The following is a 17,141-nucleotide window of genomic DNA, read 5'->3' as shown; positions in this document are numbered from 1 at the left end:
GTTTGCAAACATCATTTTAGGCTTTTTGGATTTTGAATAATATCAACTAACATGATTCAGGTCGCTTTTGAAATAGGAACTCCTTTTCTAGATTTTACGGGGTCGGAAGATGTTCTCTCACAGGTAGTATACACGGTCCCGCATCGTGTCATATTCTGGTATATCTCACGAAAACGCTAATAAAACAATTTAGAATCATTGGAACTTTCTAAAATTCACTTATGGCATTGACCAGATATAGGACTACACTTCTGCAAGGTTTGATGAAAATTCCAGCATTGAATTGTTTTTAATTCACGAAAATGTATGTACACAAAATGTACACGGCACAGAATGTACACGGACCCTAAAGCAGATTTAATTGTGTACTGAGCCAATAAAAGATTACTTCCGATTAATTCTAGAATTGCATCATTCAGATCAATGAAAATTCAAAGGTCAATAACCTGAGCGAAATTTTCGAAAATGAAATGAAATTGAAATTTATAATATCTGCTGATATGCCTTGGTATCGCAACAGCGGGCTAACAATGAAATGATAAAAATCGTTATGTTGTTATGACAAGCACAATGAAGCAATTTTGTCACGTTTTCATAATCGCTTATACGAGAAACCTGCAACATCCTGTTTTGGACTGAACTGGCAATGATAGGACAAAAAGGACGTTTTCAAGAGAGTACGCTGAGTGCTATCTAGATGACAATACTAAAGTACTCTATTCCTATACTATTCTCAAAATAACTTTGCAAATTTAAACCTGTCATTTGACCGGCAACATATAACACTCTATCTTTAGAACGATTCATATTGAGCTAGGTTTTAGATATGATTCAGCAGATTAGGGAATGGAATGGTTATTTTCTACTAAACATTTAGCTGTGAGATAGCAAAAATTGGCTTCTCCCCGCAGACTCACATTACTTGACAGCCCTTCTGAATGATGCGGATATGCAAGTTGGATCCTCGATCAACGAAATCCCCTGTCCGCCCTATGTCATCAAATCCATATTTAGGCTACCACATCAATGAAAACTGTGTACCACATCAGAGGAAACTGGCGAGTTCATGATTGAGAAGTCCCAATGATTGTAAATCAGTCTAGTGCCTTAGAGAAGTTTGGATGAAATGGTCGTTTCATAAGGAATTCGCTCATCTCCTATAGCAAGAGCGACAGCGAGGATCGCCAAGTCAACACACGGATTGCAACCACGACGCAGTAGAATATGATACTTTTTGATGGCAAATAGCGATTAGATTGCTACAGAGATTCTCATTGATGTTGACATATCAAAGATGTCTTCGACCCCGAACAGGGAGGGGACTGGGAACATCATGTCGGCGATACTCGCAATAAACGGCGACTACCTCATCCCCATCGTCGTTGTCTTCGGACTCGTCAACAACGTTCTCGTCTTGATCGTCATGAGCCGTAGGAGACACGTCAGCTGTCTTTTCCTACGAGTTCTGGCGTTCTCTGACATCTTGAATCTTCTGGGAATGGGTGTCATCATTACAAATGGCGGCTACCTGATGTCAAGAAGCATCGTGACGCTTAAGCGTCCGTTCTGTACCGTCATTCTCTTTGTGTCACACTTCGCCCCGACCATGTCTTCGTGGATTCTTGTAGCTCTAACATCCACGCGATTTGTAGCGGTGAACTTCCCGATGCAGGCAAAAGTCTGGACGACTTTAAAAGCAGCAAAAATTTCCATTATTGGAATAACTTTGATTTCGACCATTTGGGCTTTGCCCAGCCTCATCTACGGTGACACTCCAGAGGTAGATTTGGGAAATGCACAGACTGCCATCATGTGTGTACATAACATGAGAAAAGATATACGCAGGGTTTACGACATCACTGATATGATCCTGAAGGTAGTATCACCATTTGCGTTACTTTTATTTTTCAATGTTTCCATTTTTTACCGCTTGAGGGCCAGGAAAGATCAGATCATGGCGGATATGCAAGCTACAGTGGCCGATAAGGACGACAGAGTGGCCATGCTGATGGTCATGGTCGTCACCACAGCCTACCTGATTCTATGCTTTCCTTACGTAGCACAATCCATCGGTTGGGAAATTGTACTGGCCAACACTGTGCCAACTGAAAAACAAATCCAACAGCGTATATTCTCATACGCGCTGACGTCACTGGCGTATGCAGTGAATTGCTCCTTAAATTTCTTCCTGTATTTTCTCAGCAGTAAGTCCTTTCGAGACGATTTTCGAGACTTCGTCTTGTGTCGGTACTCAATGGTTCATGTCAAGGCACGGAGGTCACACAGAGTGATGGTTAATTAATGCTCTTTGCATTCGAAAACGGGAGATTTGAGTTGGCTGTTGTTAAAATGGAATATCGAGATAGAATTAAATCTTCAAATTACCTTTTGTGGAAAGGTCCACTAGCCTAATGTCCACAACTGAAGATTTAAAACTGCTATCGGACTTTTAAGAAACTTAGGGTACTTTGGAAACTTTAACTGCGGTACACACATGCAGTGATCAACCATGAGTGAGTTCTTTGATGTATTTATAATGTTCTGTGTTAAGATCAAATCAGGTTACAGACTATTATAGATGGTAGATGATAGAGAGAGAGTTCACTTTTTGTACTGTCGCATTTAACGAGACGAGACGAGATGACACTGACGGAACATGGCCGCTACACTACATGTATTTCCTCTTCAGCTCGGTATCCCTATCCTCTGATTTCGTCATCATATCGTGCACCTTCCTCTATTTATCTACCACTGCGTCAGGATAGTAATGGTGATTCTGAATGCTTACTTTTTATAGAGAAGGTCGAAATCGTGCCTGGATGAAGAAAGCCCGTCGATTCTCTCTGATGTCGCAACACGGCCGATAATGTAGTCTATTGCGAATGGCGACACATCGACCATCGGTGTTTCCAAGTGCGATGACTTTCACTTCATGACGACACTTTTATGACGAGAAGTGTTCAGTTTACAGAATGGTCGGTGTTCCGAATTTTGAATAATGAACACTGATGACATCCTAACGATGACTTCGATACCGAACCAGGAGAGTGGAATCCTTTCAGCAATCCTCGGTATAAATGGCGACTACCTTCTTCCCTCCGTAGCCTTATTCGGCTTCATCAACAACATCCTCGTCCTCATCGTCATGCGGCGGAGGAAAGACGTCACTTGTCTCTTCCTACGAGTTTTAGCATTTGCAGACATCTTGAATCTTCTGGGTATGGGCATTATCATCACAAATGGAGGTAATCTCATGTCGAGCAGCATTCTTGCAATGAAACGACCTTTTTGTGCTATCATCCTCTTCGTCTCACACTTCGCCCCGACCATGTCCTCGTGGATTCTGGTAGCTTTAACATCCACGCGATTTGTAGCGGTGAACTTCCCGATGCAGGCTAAAGTATGGACGAATATAAAAACAGCCAAACTTTCCATTATTGGAATAACTTTGATTTCGATCGTCTGGGCTTCCCCAAGCCTTATATTTGGTAATGCCCCGAAGGTTGATTTGGACAGTGCACAGACCGCCATCATGTGTATACATCATATAAGAGAAGATATTCGTCGAGCTTATGATCTCATAGATTACATTCTTAAATTCGTGTCACCATTCGCGTTATTGTTATTTTTCAATGTTTCCATTTTCTACCGCTTGAGGGCGAGGAAGAGTAAAATGGCGGATTTGCATACTATGGTAGCCGATAAGGACGACAGAGTGGCCATGCTAATGGTCATGGTGGTCACGACTGCTTACCTAATTCTCTGCTTTCCATATATTGCTCAATCAGTAGGATGGGAAATTGTACTGGCAAACTCTGTGCCAACAGCAAAACAAATCCAACAGCGTATATTCTCATACGCCCTGACGTCACTGGCGTATGCCGTGAATTGCTCCATAAATTTCTTCCTGTATTTTCTCAGCAGCAAGTCGTTTCGAGAAGATTTTCGAGACTTCGTCTTGTGTAAGTACACGATAGTGCAAGTCAGGAGACCAAGATCACGCAGGTCATTGATAAATTAGTTCGTTCAGATTACTGATGGCATGGGAGTTGGTGGGGTTTGTGGTTGGCCCTCCTAAAGTGCAAACCTGCACTGGCAATCGAGTTAAAGCGGCAATTGGTAGGGCTACACCATACATACGTGTACATCCACTGCAAAAACTGTTACATTTGCATTTGTTTGAGTCCAAAAATACGATATCTATGTTTAACTGATATCAGGATATAGACGATTTGAATAGATCAAAGAAACCTATGGCTTTGGATGAATCCGCATCAATTCAGCAGCATGCTCTGAACTACGTCGAGTTTCAGAATATCATCAGCAGGCAACACTCGCATCAGCATCAGCAGAAATCATGGTCTGTACGTATAAAATCACCTACGCGACGAAATTCTTTACACTGTCAGGTTTTTGAATTTGAAAATGGAAATCTTGTCATCGCGACTGATCGAATGCTGGGAGAATCCGACCGAGTGTCTATATGCAATGTTAGTTTCGTCCATCAGGGGTTTTCTACCAGTCATCAGTCAATTGTGTGTCTGATTCTTTTTAAATGTCACACTATCATTCATTGCTAGATGGAGATATCCTTCCATCACCTTCCAAGCAGAGAAAAATGACCATGAGTTTCAAGTCATGATGAGTTGACTCAAGTTCGTCTCTTGCTTGTATAGTGTTTGAAATCTTAACAATTCTGACGTTGGTGGCAGAAGCACATACCAATGATGACTTCGATTCCCAGCCCCGAGAAAGCCAAGGAAATCCTCTCAGTGATACTCTCCATAAACGGGAACTTCATCATCCCAACGATCGTCATTTTCGGATGCATCAACAACGTACTCGTCTTGATCGTCATGAGAAACAGAAAACACGTCAGCTGTCTCTTCTTGCGAGTTTTGGCAGTCTGGGACTTCGTCAATCTAGTCGGGATGGGTATAGTCATGACAAATGGAGGTTACCTCATGTCCAGGAGCGTGGTCCTATTAAAACGTCCATTTTGCGCCATAATTCTGTTTGCTGCACGGTTGGCTCCGTCGATGTCCTCTTGGTTGCTGGTTGCGTTGACTTCGACGCGCTTTATAGCCGTGATGTTCCCGTTTCGGGCAAAAGCGTTGACGACTTTCAAAACAGCAAGATATTCTATTGTTGGTATAACTATAATCTTGGCTGCTTGGGCTTTGCCCAGTTTAATCTTTGGTAACGCACCCGAGATAAGTAGTTCCGATAAAGCACAGACAGCGATAATGTGTATCTTACCGATGCAAAAAGAAGTTCGAAGGGCATATGACATCATTGATACAACTCTTAAGGTCTTATCACCATTTGCCTTACTTTTATTTTTCAATGTTTCTATCTTTTACCGCTTGAGGGCCAGGAAGGACAAGATGGCGTATTTGCAAGCTACAGTGGCCGATAAGGACGACAGGGCGGCCATGCTGTTGGTCATGGTGGTCACCACAGCCTATCTTGTCCTATGCTTTCCTTATATTACCCACGTAATAGTTTGGGAAATCCTACTCGTAAACAAGGTACCAACCCCGGAACAGATCCAACAGCGGATATTTTCATATGCAATGACGTCAGTCGCATACAGCCTCAATTGTTCAATCAACTTCTTTCTGTACTTCCTGAGCAGCAAATCCTTCAGGGAAGATTTTCGAGATTTCGTCTTGTGTACGGAGGTAATGGGACGACGTTCACGAATCAGTTAATTCTTCATTCTTTGCAAGAAATAAATCGGTAGGTTAACCAAAATCTCGTCAGAAAATATTTCCGGGAAGTGAAGTTCTCGAACATGATTGCGAACAATGAGAAACAAGCATAACAAATCACCAAGAATGTTCTTTAAACAAAATTACCGTTATCATTCATTTGCTTGTAAAACCTGAAATTTGAAATCTACCACGACATTATAATTATCAAATAATCGGCGGAACATTATGAAGAAATGTTGTGCCGGTTTCTTTGAGCAGGGCACCTGGCCAAGGGTCCCAACAGCCGCGCTCGTTTAACAACAGAAAGCAGTCAAGGTCAACCGACAATCGTGATACGAAATACTACACCCACTGACATTGACGTGAGGGAAACTCGGATATTTTGTCAACTGTTTAAGTCACGACATCTTTTGGTTGTTTTTGTTTGAAGAACACGGTTCGTGGCTTCGGATTTTCATGAGTTATTTTCTGGCAATGATGCGGCGAGATTGATATTCATGACCCATTGTCCGACGGACAATGGAGCTATTGTCGGACGAACAAAAAATTGCCTTGGTATTTTGCAAATTTAATCAAAACTGTCGAAAGTTTAGAAGATAATGTTTGCTAATTACACCGAAATGAACCGGGCCCATTTCCCTGCCAACGGACTGAACACAAGACAATGCATTTAGAAAATGCACGCCGGACCATTTTCAACTATTCTGTTGCTTATAATTGAAACGTACATTGTATCCCTTAAAGACTCCTAACTGTTTCACTTTCGTTAGTCAAATATAATGTTTTGTTTAACAATCCTATGAAAATTATCTTATTTAGCCGCGGGATAGCAGTAAATTTTGAAGGGAACGCACCCATTTGATGTGAAGGGTATCTTATTAGTATTATCCATAGATTCATAAGGGAGAACTCCGTGACCTTGAAACGACCAATTACACTCCCTTGGACCAGGTACCGAGGTCAGGGTGATGGACCCATGAATGAAGCAGTTTTCAGCCAACTAGTTAATTACATTAAGGAATATTAATTAAACAGGGACAATTAAACAATACAAAGAAAGTGTGGTCTTTGTCGCTTGACCATGGAAACTCCGCATCTGGCGGGACTGTGATGTTCCAAGAGGCAAGGAATACTGTTTGACTGTACACTGAGTATTGGAAGCCAGTTTTTGTATCATGTAAGAATTTCATAACGAACAGCCTTGGTTTCTTAAGAGATAATTGTGTTACCCTAGTGTTAAATGCTTTTACACAGACACCAATGTAAACATTGGTCATTTAGGTTTCATGGAAAGCGTCATAGCTGCCAGAAAAATAGTTTTGGTCGGTTTGACCTTAAAACTTGTCATTTTGGAACCATGCAGCTAAGGACGTACCGTTTCATTGATGTTGAATCAGTTTCTACGATTAACTCCTATGGACTATTGTTTTGGTCTGAAGCTAACCCATTCAATTTCACCATTCAAAGCGAGTCCAGACAGTTGACGGGAAGTACCAACTAATCGATAAATTATCGCTAATCTATAGCACTTATCCCAGCTAATGGTTAGACAGTTTACAAAGGAAGAGATCTTAAACGCATCCTGATTGCCGAGGAGGACAAACAATGGACTGGTCTCGCCTGGTCTCGTCCGCGACCGAAATGCCCGGATGAGGACCGGATTACCGCCATTAGCACGTCAATAGTGTGCACTGCACAAATACACTTTACGTTATGCTTCCGCTGTGTAAAAAGTTCCCATTGTCACGGATCACGTTTTTGGCTGATGTCAATATTCAAGAGCCCATTAATTGAGATATTTTGATGTTGCTAAGTTTTGTTTGTGTTCATGGCTAGTTCGTTAATGATTCCCAATTTTGTTTAAATTATTATTCGAGCTGCATCCATGATGTCGATAATCGGATGTACTTCAAAATGTAAACATGAAATTTTCTAACTCATTAACGCATTAATAGCTATGATAGATAGAAGACCAGAGTGTTCTTGACTTCAAGATGGCCAACGCATGAGTTAGGATGCGAAGGGGGTTGTAAGACAGTTGTACAGCTCGCTGGGATGCGTTACCACGGAGTAAAGGTTGACAGTAATCTGCAACCTCACGAATCAGAGTACTTGGAAATCAATTATAGAAGCACCGTGGAAAAAAGCAACGTTTAATCTTGAGCCATTACCAATGTCCTTTCATGGCAGACTTCTCATTGTGGTCACTAAATACCCTGTTGTCACTTTTGATGCTATTTTCTGGCTGACATGGTGTGACACTAACTTTGTGCTTTGCTAGTGTAATAGACCCGAGCTGAATGGGGTAGGGGACGGCTTGAATAGGGAAGGAACTGGTCTCAATGGCAGAGCGGGGTGGGATGCACCGGACAAACTAATCCATCATCCTCAGATCTCGCCTGTCATATGCTCATTGAAACCTGGACCTTTATGCAATATTTATGAGTTAGGGACTGTCAATCAAATGGGTACAGCTCCGTGACAAATTCGCCCTGCTTTCACTCACAGAATTCGATGAGATAGCTTATAAACGGACTTGTTTAGGTGATATCGAACCATTTTACGGGCAATTGCGCCAAAAGTTGATGAGTAGTGTAGTTCGTTTTCGTATCACGCCAGGGGTAATATCGGACTATTTAATTGTCATGGTATTGTGTTTCTAATGCTTGACCCTGATTGAGTTTTGTAAGGGAAAGGATAATTCAGATCTATTTGATGTTGAACCTGCATGTCATGGGTGAGTTTCTTGTGACATTCAGGTCGAGCGGCATTGAGCTATGCTACCATAGACGATGGCAACATTGGTGCCACAGGCTGTTTGTGGATGGAATCTTCACATAAAATGCTCGGCGCAACAGCCCCCTCGCCCGTCCTCGACGATATGAGTCCGTCTCTACTGACACCTCCTGAATCTCACTGGATCCTGGGATCCGTTCACACCACTACCAACCCTCGTCTAGCCGTGTTTAGAGACTACCATTCCATCTTGACAGGGGACAAGACGTTGAATAGCAGGATGACAGCAGTGACGGACAACCTTGACGGGGAGGACAGCATCCTTTTGTGGAGAAGGCTGGGAGAGACACGTCTTGTCCCGTCACTTCCTGCGGACGAATCAGTCACCTCGCTGAGGATGGTTGGGTGGTCTGTGGAGGTGGTTTCGTCTCTCCCGTCAACAGGACGAAATTTGCCGACAGAGTAAATCATGAGCACTTTAATTTCTCTCCGCAAAAGGCTGAGCAAATATGAGGGAAGCTAAGAAGCAGTTATGAGTTATAATTGGGGCAGCTTTTGGTCAATCAGTATCTAATTGTTTGATGAGGGCCGCGAGTGCGTGATCCCAGACCGAAATGGGAGATTTCCGCCCGCAAAATATCCACCACCACCTGCGTGTCTGTCCCTGACCGGGGATCGGGCCAAATTGATAAGCCAGGAAGATGACTAAAACAGCTCGGGACGGACTTTCTGAACCTATTCACCATTTAATAACCACCGAAGTAGTGTAAACAGTTTTTTCCTTATTAAATGCGCTTAATGGAGTTTCAAGTCTTTTGTTGTGTGTCCATTTGAGATATCACGCTTTCATCTTGGATATGTTTGCGTCCATTTTGATACGTTTTCGGATCAGATTTTCGCCGCGCTAAAGCGGTGTGTTCTTAATATTGGTACAATAGGGTTTCTTTATAATGACAAAATTACAAGACATTCCACTCCTAAATGACTTCCAAATAGCCCTGCCAAGCTAAGCATGTCATCGTGTAATTTAATATGCTTGTCAAGTATGTCAATATTATTTCTAGAGCAGGGAGTTTTGATGGGCATTCATATGTTGCGATGACTGGACGGCTCACGTTTGTCGGGGCTGAACATGGACAATTCTAGGTATCCAGTGCGGTGAAGATCTGAAGAGAGACCAAATCCCCGACAGGGAAAGTTATTTCGTATTGTCATATAGGCGATTTCAGTTGAAAACACCCCGCACATTTGAACATGCGGACATGTTTAATGTAACATGCCTTTTAAGTTGTGTATTTTTTATCATAACTTTTTCTTAGGTAGTCGTAAGAAATTACATTTACATTTATAGATAGATAAAACATGCTTTACTTTGTTTAGAATAACGTTACAACTGCGAGTGTCAAAACAAACCTAGCGTTCTGCGCATTTTGTTAGCATTGAAGCAGCGTCTGTAATAAGCCTAATCAATAATTTCGGCAAATCCTTTGATAAAAAATGTTTGCTTTTTAACGGGAGTGCCGCAAAGGAAGTTTTATATTGCTGATCAAATAGATGGCTTGTTAGTTTGTTATGAAAACATTGACAAACGCGATAGACGCGCTGTGAATGGGATGCGGTACCTCCATGGGTGTAAGACAATCGGGGCTGGCGTTGGGCGTGGACTGGGTGTGATAAAGCCGTATACAGGTGTTGGAACATGAAGTAGGCATATACATGTACATAGAGAAATAATAATAATATAATAATAATAATTTATTGTAAAAAAACCTCCAAATAAGGAGCAGACAACACAAATATGCAATAAAAATCATACACAGAGAACGAAAAAAAAAAAAAAAAAAAAAATGAAAGAAATGAGTAATAGAAATGTTTTGGAATCATTGTGCATGCACCTTTGCATCAATTATTGTTTTGAATTTGTTTTGGTGGTGTGTCGTGGAGGACTAGGTTGATCTGGCAAAGAGGATCACACGTCCATGTCTGGCATTATTCTCCACACAGACATGATACGAATGAATGCATTACTATATAATTATTATCATAGAAGGGCCGCCTACAACTATCACTTCTATCGAGATCATGAGAATTCCTGCCCAACCTCATCGCCATCTCTTATTTCACGTATGAACTGGCCGAGTCACACGAATTCTCAATATTCCCAGAGCTTCATTCACTGAGCCCAAAGTACCTTGATGTGTCACAACCTACCAAAGTTTCAAGTCATTTTAGACTAAAGTACAGTCTTGGCCGTAAACACTGATCAGAAGTACACATTAAAATAAACACTTTTTCTCAATTTCAAACTTTTATATTTCCTTGTACACGCTACTTTGTTTACAATACAGAAATTACAAAAGTTAAACAAACCCTCCCATTTTAATCTTATATACAATATTTATTTTCAGCAATAATTCCACCTTACAGTAGCTTTATCACACCCTATCCACACCCAACGCCAGCCCCCTATTGTCTAAAGAACCACATCGCATTCATAGTGTCTGCATCGTTTGACAATGTTTTCACAACAAACTAACAAGCCATCTATTTGATCAGCAATATAAAACTTCCTTTGCGGCACTCCCGTTAAAAAGCAAACATTTGTTTATCAAAGTGTTCGCCGAAATTATTAATTACAGCTAATTGCAAGCACCGTACACATCAAGGCGGTGCAGAAAATCAGAAATTTTCTGATACGGTTTGGACACTCTCAGTTTTTACAGCAATTTTCAAACAAATCTTGACTTCTTTAAGCGGCAATTCCTTTGATTCGAAGTGTTTATAATCATTTAATAATGAGTTTGGATACTCTGTGTTTTCAATGATATTAAAAACATCGATCGGAGGCGGTAAAGGGGCCTTTGATTATGTAACGACTGATGCTAGGCCTGCGTATAAATAGCAACCAACATCCTTCAGCTATCATTCTGATTTAGAAGTTCTAACATACAACATCAAGACGTTATCATCATCATCAACATCATCATCATGCAATCTTCGACCGATCCTAGTTTGACCGTTCTGAAGCATTTGGCGTCGACTTTGGGCAGCGAAGGCAGCGAACACAACAGCAGCGACACCTCTGAGGAGTCTGTAGAACCACAAGTCTCCTCCACGACCGAGAAAACGTCTCCAGGACCGGGAGCGTTTGTTACATATACGTCGCCGGAGCGGACACTGCTGCAACAGTGTTCACCTGTTTATTCCACGAGCACGCCTCTACAGAACAGATATGAGTATCCTCTGTACCCGCAGCTGCCTGTGACATCTCCGATCTTCTCAAGACAGGTCACAGCCAGGACATCGCCAATCTTCCCGGGACAAGGCACGACCGAGACAGATACGTCAGACGCACCGCCAGATCGCAAGAAACGTCCGAATATCAGCTACACTGCTCTCATCGCCATGGCTATTCTGAACTCACGGGAACGTAAGCTTCAGCTGCACCAGATTTACGACTTCATCCAGTATAAGTTCCCGTACTACCAGACTACGACCAGCAAGTGGAAGAACTGCGTACGGCACAACCTGTCTCTCTCCGATCGTTTCGTGAAACTCGGCCGCAAGGACACCAGAGGAAACTTCTGGGCTATCAACGAGAAATACTACGAGGAACTGGTGCGTAACATCTCTCAGAACACTGACATTGCTCATATGAACTATCCTGCTCTAGCCAGTGCCATGGGTTATCAGGCCATGTCCTTCCCTGGTCTTCCGCAGATGATTCCTGGAGGTTACTTACCGCCAGTCACCATTCCGTCTACGGTCTTCACCGGACATCTCTCCTCGCCAAGTCCGTTTCCTGCTCTCTCCGTGGCGACATCTCCCAGCCCGTACCAGCCAGGTACATCCGTCATTACACCACAACCTTACCCAGGATTGGAATCTCCAAGTGCATTTCATAGTTATCCGTATTCACATTCGCAAGGATATTCACATCTCGCCCATGGACTTTCTCACCCTGCTCAAGAACTTTCACGGCATCCTACCCAAGGCCTATCTGGATACAGCTCAGGACACCAATACCGATTCCGACCTTATTAAGACTGTAAATGTGAACATTATATGAACTTGTGATATATTTCTGACAATGTGAATGCGTTCTGACCCAAGTGACTATCAAACTTAGAATTTTTGGTGATGCTGCATTCATCAGTGGCTGGGTCAATTTTCTTTCAACAAATGGAGCCATATCTTTGATTGAATTGTCAAGTGTGAATGTATATTTTCATTCTCCTTAATGCCGATTCAGGTGTATGGTTGATTTCTTAGGGATGTCCCTTCGTAGTGGAATCCATATAGTGCTATCAGGCCCAGTACTACGTCTTTCATGAGAGTCGCTGCTACAACCCAAACCACAACAATTCATGTACACTTTTTGGAGGCAATTATTCGATCCAATTATGGAGCCCGCTGCTTCAACTGGTTAACCTTCTGTTGAGAAGAGATCTTTCGATAGAAATGATTGTTAACTTCGACACTTTACCAGGCTTATGTAGGCCCAGTGTTTTCGAAGTGAAATGTACTGTAAATATAATTCCATAGTAATTTATTGTAATCATGCATGATTGTGATGGTTTTTCGAGATGTGAATCCATCAGTGATGATGGTAATAAAATGATAAATCATAGTTATATCTTTTTGCTTATTTGAAGTTCATCAATGGAGATCATCAACATTAGGAGTTTGAAGATTCAAACTGAACGCCTGGTTGCCCTATATCGAGTATGATGTGTGTTTTCCATCCACTACTCGCATTCGTCTACAAAGATAGATGGATTATATTAATCAGTCAACCTTGGTTATATATAACGAGATGTATTTTCGTACATTTACCATTTTGCTATAAACATATCCATACGCAAATAGTCTCGAGTTCATATTGCACTCGTATTTTGTTCATCTCCATCTCCTCGTTTCCTGCTGACAACTTTAAATAGAGAGACTACTTCGAAGGTAGCACTGTTCCCAATACATATGCGGTATGTGACTTCTTACGACAGGAAAACACGAATGAGAAATGAATCCGGAAGGACAGGGTCTGGATGAGACACGACGTCCATCAAGTCTTGCCGCGTCAGATTGGCTCAGGCAGTTGGCTCTCGCTTTAGAAACAGGATGCTTGCCAACTATCCTCGGCATCGGCGTGATTGGTAACGCATTGTCATTCACCGTGATGAGCTTAAAGAAGAATCGCTCCAGTGTAATGTATTTCCATCTAAGGGTCTTGGCAGTAAGTGATACCGTGTCCCTTGCAACCTTTCTACCTAAACTCATCAGCCCCTATATCATTCAATCAACATGGATTGCGCCTGTCCCCGTTATATATTGCACCGTGGTGCGATATTTCAGCGATCTGTTTTTCGGGGCTGCTATGTGGCTAGTCGTCATTATCGCCGTTGACCGCGTGATAGCTGTAAGTTTCCCCTTACGCGCCATATCATGGTGTACCATGGGACGGGCAAAGCGTAATGTGATTGTCTTCGGAGTCCTCCTGTTAGGTTTTAATACTCCAAACTTCTGGAGGCGACCAAAGCTGTTTAACGATTCCATTGATTGCGTCCTGGGGCCTCACCTGGTCTGGTTTGATTCAGTGACCTACAGCGTCAATGCTGCTATACCAGTGTCACTGATTTTAATTCTGAACATTACCATAATCATAAGTGTACGCAGTCATAGCAGAGAACTGAAACGCACTATTTCGAATAAACAAGGAACTGCCCAAGATGGCGGCATGACGGCCATGCTTATTCTCGTTGCAACGACCATGGTTATCCTAAACACCCCGTACTTCTGTCTTGTAATAATGTGGACCTATATAATACCCGACTTCATGGGAAGGAACCCTAGTTTGACGTATTTCTTGATGAATTCCATGATCATGCTGTGGATGGTGAACAACTCCATCAACTTCTTTCTATACTGTCTCGCCAGCAAGCATTTCCGAAAGGATCTCAGACAGCTTTTTAATAAAAGTCGCTGAAAGAGAATCGAGCACTGATCGAGGGGGAGAATTTTCTTGCTACTGGCCGTGCTCGAAGCCCCTGGTGTTGGCCTGGAGACTAAGTAAGGAAATGAGGAATGATATTAGGTTACCGCGAGGATAACTTTCTCATGAAGTTATCTCAATGCTGCTATAATTTGAATTGAATTGAGAACCAATCTTCAGTTCGGTTTTTGACGGTGGTCATTTTGTAGTGGAATCACCTAGTTCCCTGGGGTCTATAAGGTAAATATAAGTGAGGTTGACAGTCTGTGAGTACGTCTTGCTTCCATGTACGAAAATAAAGTACCGTTATCCCATTTCAAATCATCTTAAGTTAGTTCTGATTATTACAAGGTCCAAACCCCTGTCTGATATGAAAGCCTCATTGGGAATGATACGTCGAACTTAGGATCAATCAAGGGTTTGAGTCGCGGCTAGAACTTAAAGGACGGGACCTTTTCCTTTCTCCTATCATCACGCTGGTTCTACGGACGCATGGTGGCCGACCGGCTATTCATACATGGACTCTTCGCGGCCTTTGTCTAGCTTATGAGCATACTAGGTATATACATGTTTGTGAAGGACGCAAACAACTACATGTATATCACAAACTTTTGGGGTCCGAAGTGTATCTGTCCTTGTTAGCGTCCCCCACATACCTAGTCCGCGCACATCCGGGCTTTTGTTCAATGGGCTTTCCCAATGATGTCATTGACAACTTCCAGTGAATCACCCGACTGCTACTTCCGAGTGAGCAAAACACATGGTTGGTCTTTGGCCAGGAAACGCACAAGACTGCAGGTCTGAGGGGTGTTCCGAGTTCGAAGACCAATCACGGATTCGCTCATGTGAGAGACCGAATTTCAAATTTGGCACGTGTAGAGCACGTGGTCCAAGTTTAGTGACCGATGTATGTAAATGAGCAAAGGTCAAGGTCATGATCATGATCATGTAATGTACACGGAGAAGAGTTACTGTCAGCAAGTGTATTTTCAGCGCGATTCTGGATTTGGCCGAAATTGCTATCAGGCGCATCTTGTCTATCCTCAAACCCATTTATTGATAAAATTGACAAATTGATGCAACTGCATCTGACAGCAGAAGTCATGTTTTGCATATATTTTTGTCATCTGATATTTATAAATTTGACGCTCTTATCTCTGTCAGGAGAAGCCAGGTTTCAAATGTATTTTGGTATGTATTTCCTTTTTGCTATAACGATGTAGTATGTCGAGTTTAAATATACCTTGGTCGTTGAAGGCCGCGCATTCCTCAATGACGACATGAGGTGGTGTCAAAGCTATAAACGGAATAGATGTGTAAGCACGGAAGATGGAGATGGCTCAAGCCACCCCAAGTATCCATTCATCAGACTGGCGAAGTCAGGTAATTGGAACTTTACCAGCAACATGTTTGCCTACTATGGTGGCTTCGGCGTGATTGCTAACGCATTTTACCATGTACCCAAAGTGCATTGATCCCGTAGGCAAAACCAAAGGCAACCAAAAGTTGTCCGAAACCGAAACCAACCGAAGGATTCATTCAAATGCTTTCAAAATCACGGTAAGTGAACCAGGGATAGTCTTTTACAATATAAGAAAGTCCCCGGTAACCTTCTCTCGCTTTCAGGCGGGAGAAATCATCTCGAGCAATCTGGTGACTCGGATCGGCCACTCCCGTAGTTTACTTATAAGAACTCACCGAGATCAGTCAACGAATCATCGGAGCAATGTGATGTACATGTATTTCTATTTAAGGGTCGAAACATCTTTGAAACATCTCTGAGGTAATGGCGATGGATGTCATGGATGGGGACACTGATATGACTCGAGCCACATCAAGCCCCGGCTCTTCAGATTGGCTCAGCCAGTTAGCTGGAACGTTACGAACAACGTGTTTGCCGACGATCATGGCTCTTGGCGTGATTGGAAACGCATTGACATTGACTGTCATGAGCTTAAGAAAGAATCGGACAAGTGTAATGTACTTTTATCTCAGGATCTTAGCAGTAAGCGATACGCTGTCTCTCTCAGTTTTTCTACCAAATTTCGTCGTCTCGTTCGACCCAGGATGGACTGAGTTCACATCCTTTCCCGTTATCTATTGCATAATCTCGCGATATTTCGGCGATGTGTTTTACGGTAATTCTATGTGGTTGGTTGTCATTATTGCCGTGGATCGGGTGATAGCTATACGGTTCCCTTTGGACTCCATGGTGTGGTGTACTATGGGGCGGGCGAAACGTATAGCCATCACCGCAGGAGTCCTTGTATCGGCATTCAATATCCCAAATCTGTGGAGACGGCCAAAGGTGATTGAAGATTCCATCGAGTGCGTACTGGTGCCCGATCTGATCCAGTTCGAATCAATTAGCGAAAGCGTCAACTCTGCGATACCAGTAGCCTTTGTTTTAATCTTCAACATCATTATAATAACCAGTGTGCGCAGCCATAACCGAAAACGGAAACGCACTCTTTCGACGAAAGCAGACACTAGCCAAGATGGCGGCATGACAGCCATACTTATTCTCGTCGCAACTGCCATGTTGATAATAAACGTCCCGTACTTCTGTTTTACTACAACGCTGACCTACATATTACCGACCTTCACCGCGAATAACCCAAGTTTAACATATTTCCTTATGAGCTTCTTTTACTGCCTATGGATGATGAACAACTCCATCAATTTCTTTCTATATTGTC

The 17,141-nt window shown here is 42.5% G+C and overlaps 2 protein-coding genes across 2 annotated transcripts; both read left to right on the top strand.

Moving 5' to 3' along the window:
* The first annotated feature begins 11,441 nt into the window (after positions 1 to 11,441).
* On the top strand, positions 11,442 to 12,497 carry LOC135490028 (forkhead box protein pes-1-like). The gene has a single exon (XM_064775675.1). The coding sequence runs from the start codon at positions 11,442 to 11,444 to the stop codon at positions 12,495 to 12,497; it is 1,056 nt and encodes a 351-aa protein (XP_064631745.1).
* An 865-nt stretch (positions 12,498 to 13,362) lies between these two features.
* On the top strand, positions 13,363 to 16,551 carry LOC135489558 (probable G-protein coupled receptor 139). The gene has a single exon (XM_064774957.1). It carries the CDS (start codon positions 13,474 to 13,476, stop codon positions 14,434 to 14,436), a length of 963 nt encoding a protein of 320 aa, XP_064631027.1. The 5' UTR covers positions 13,363 to 13,473; the 3' UTR covers positions 14,437 to 16,551.
* The last annotated feature ends 590 nt before the right edge of the window (positions 16,552 to 17,141 follow it).

The sequence above is a fragment of the Lineus longissimus genome, chromosome 6 (assembly GCF_910592395.1).
Source record: "Lineus longissimus chromosome 6, tnLinLong1.2, whole genome shotgun sequence".
Lineage (NCBI taxonomy): Eukaryota > Metazoa > Nemertea > Pilidiophora > Heteronemertea > Lineidae > Lineus > Lineus longissimus.
The sequence above is the reverse complement of the archived record's forward strand: the minus strand, read 5'-3'. Positions and strand labels throughout refer to the sequence as shown.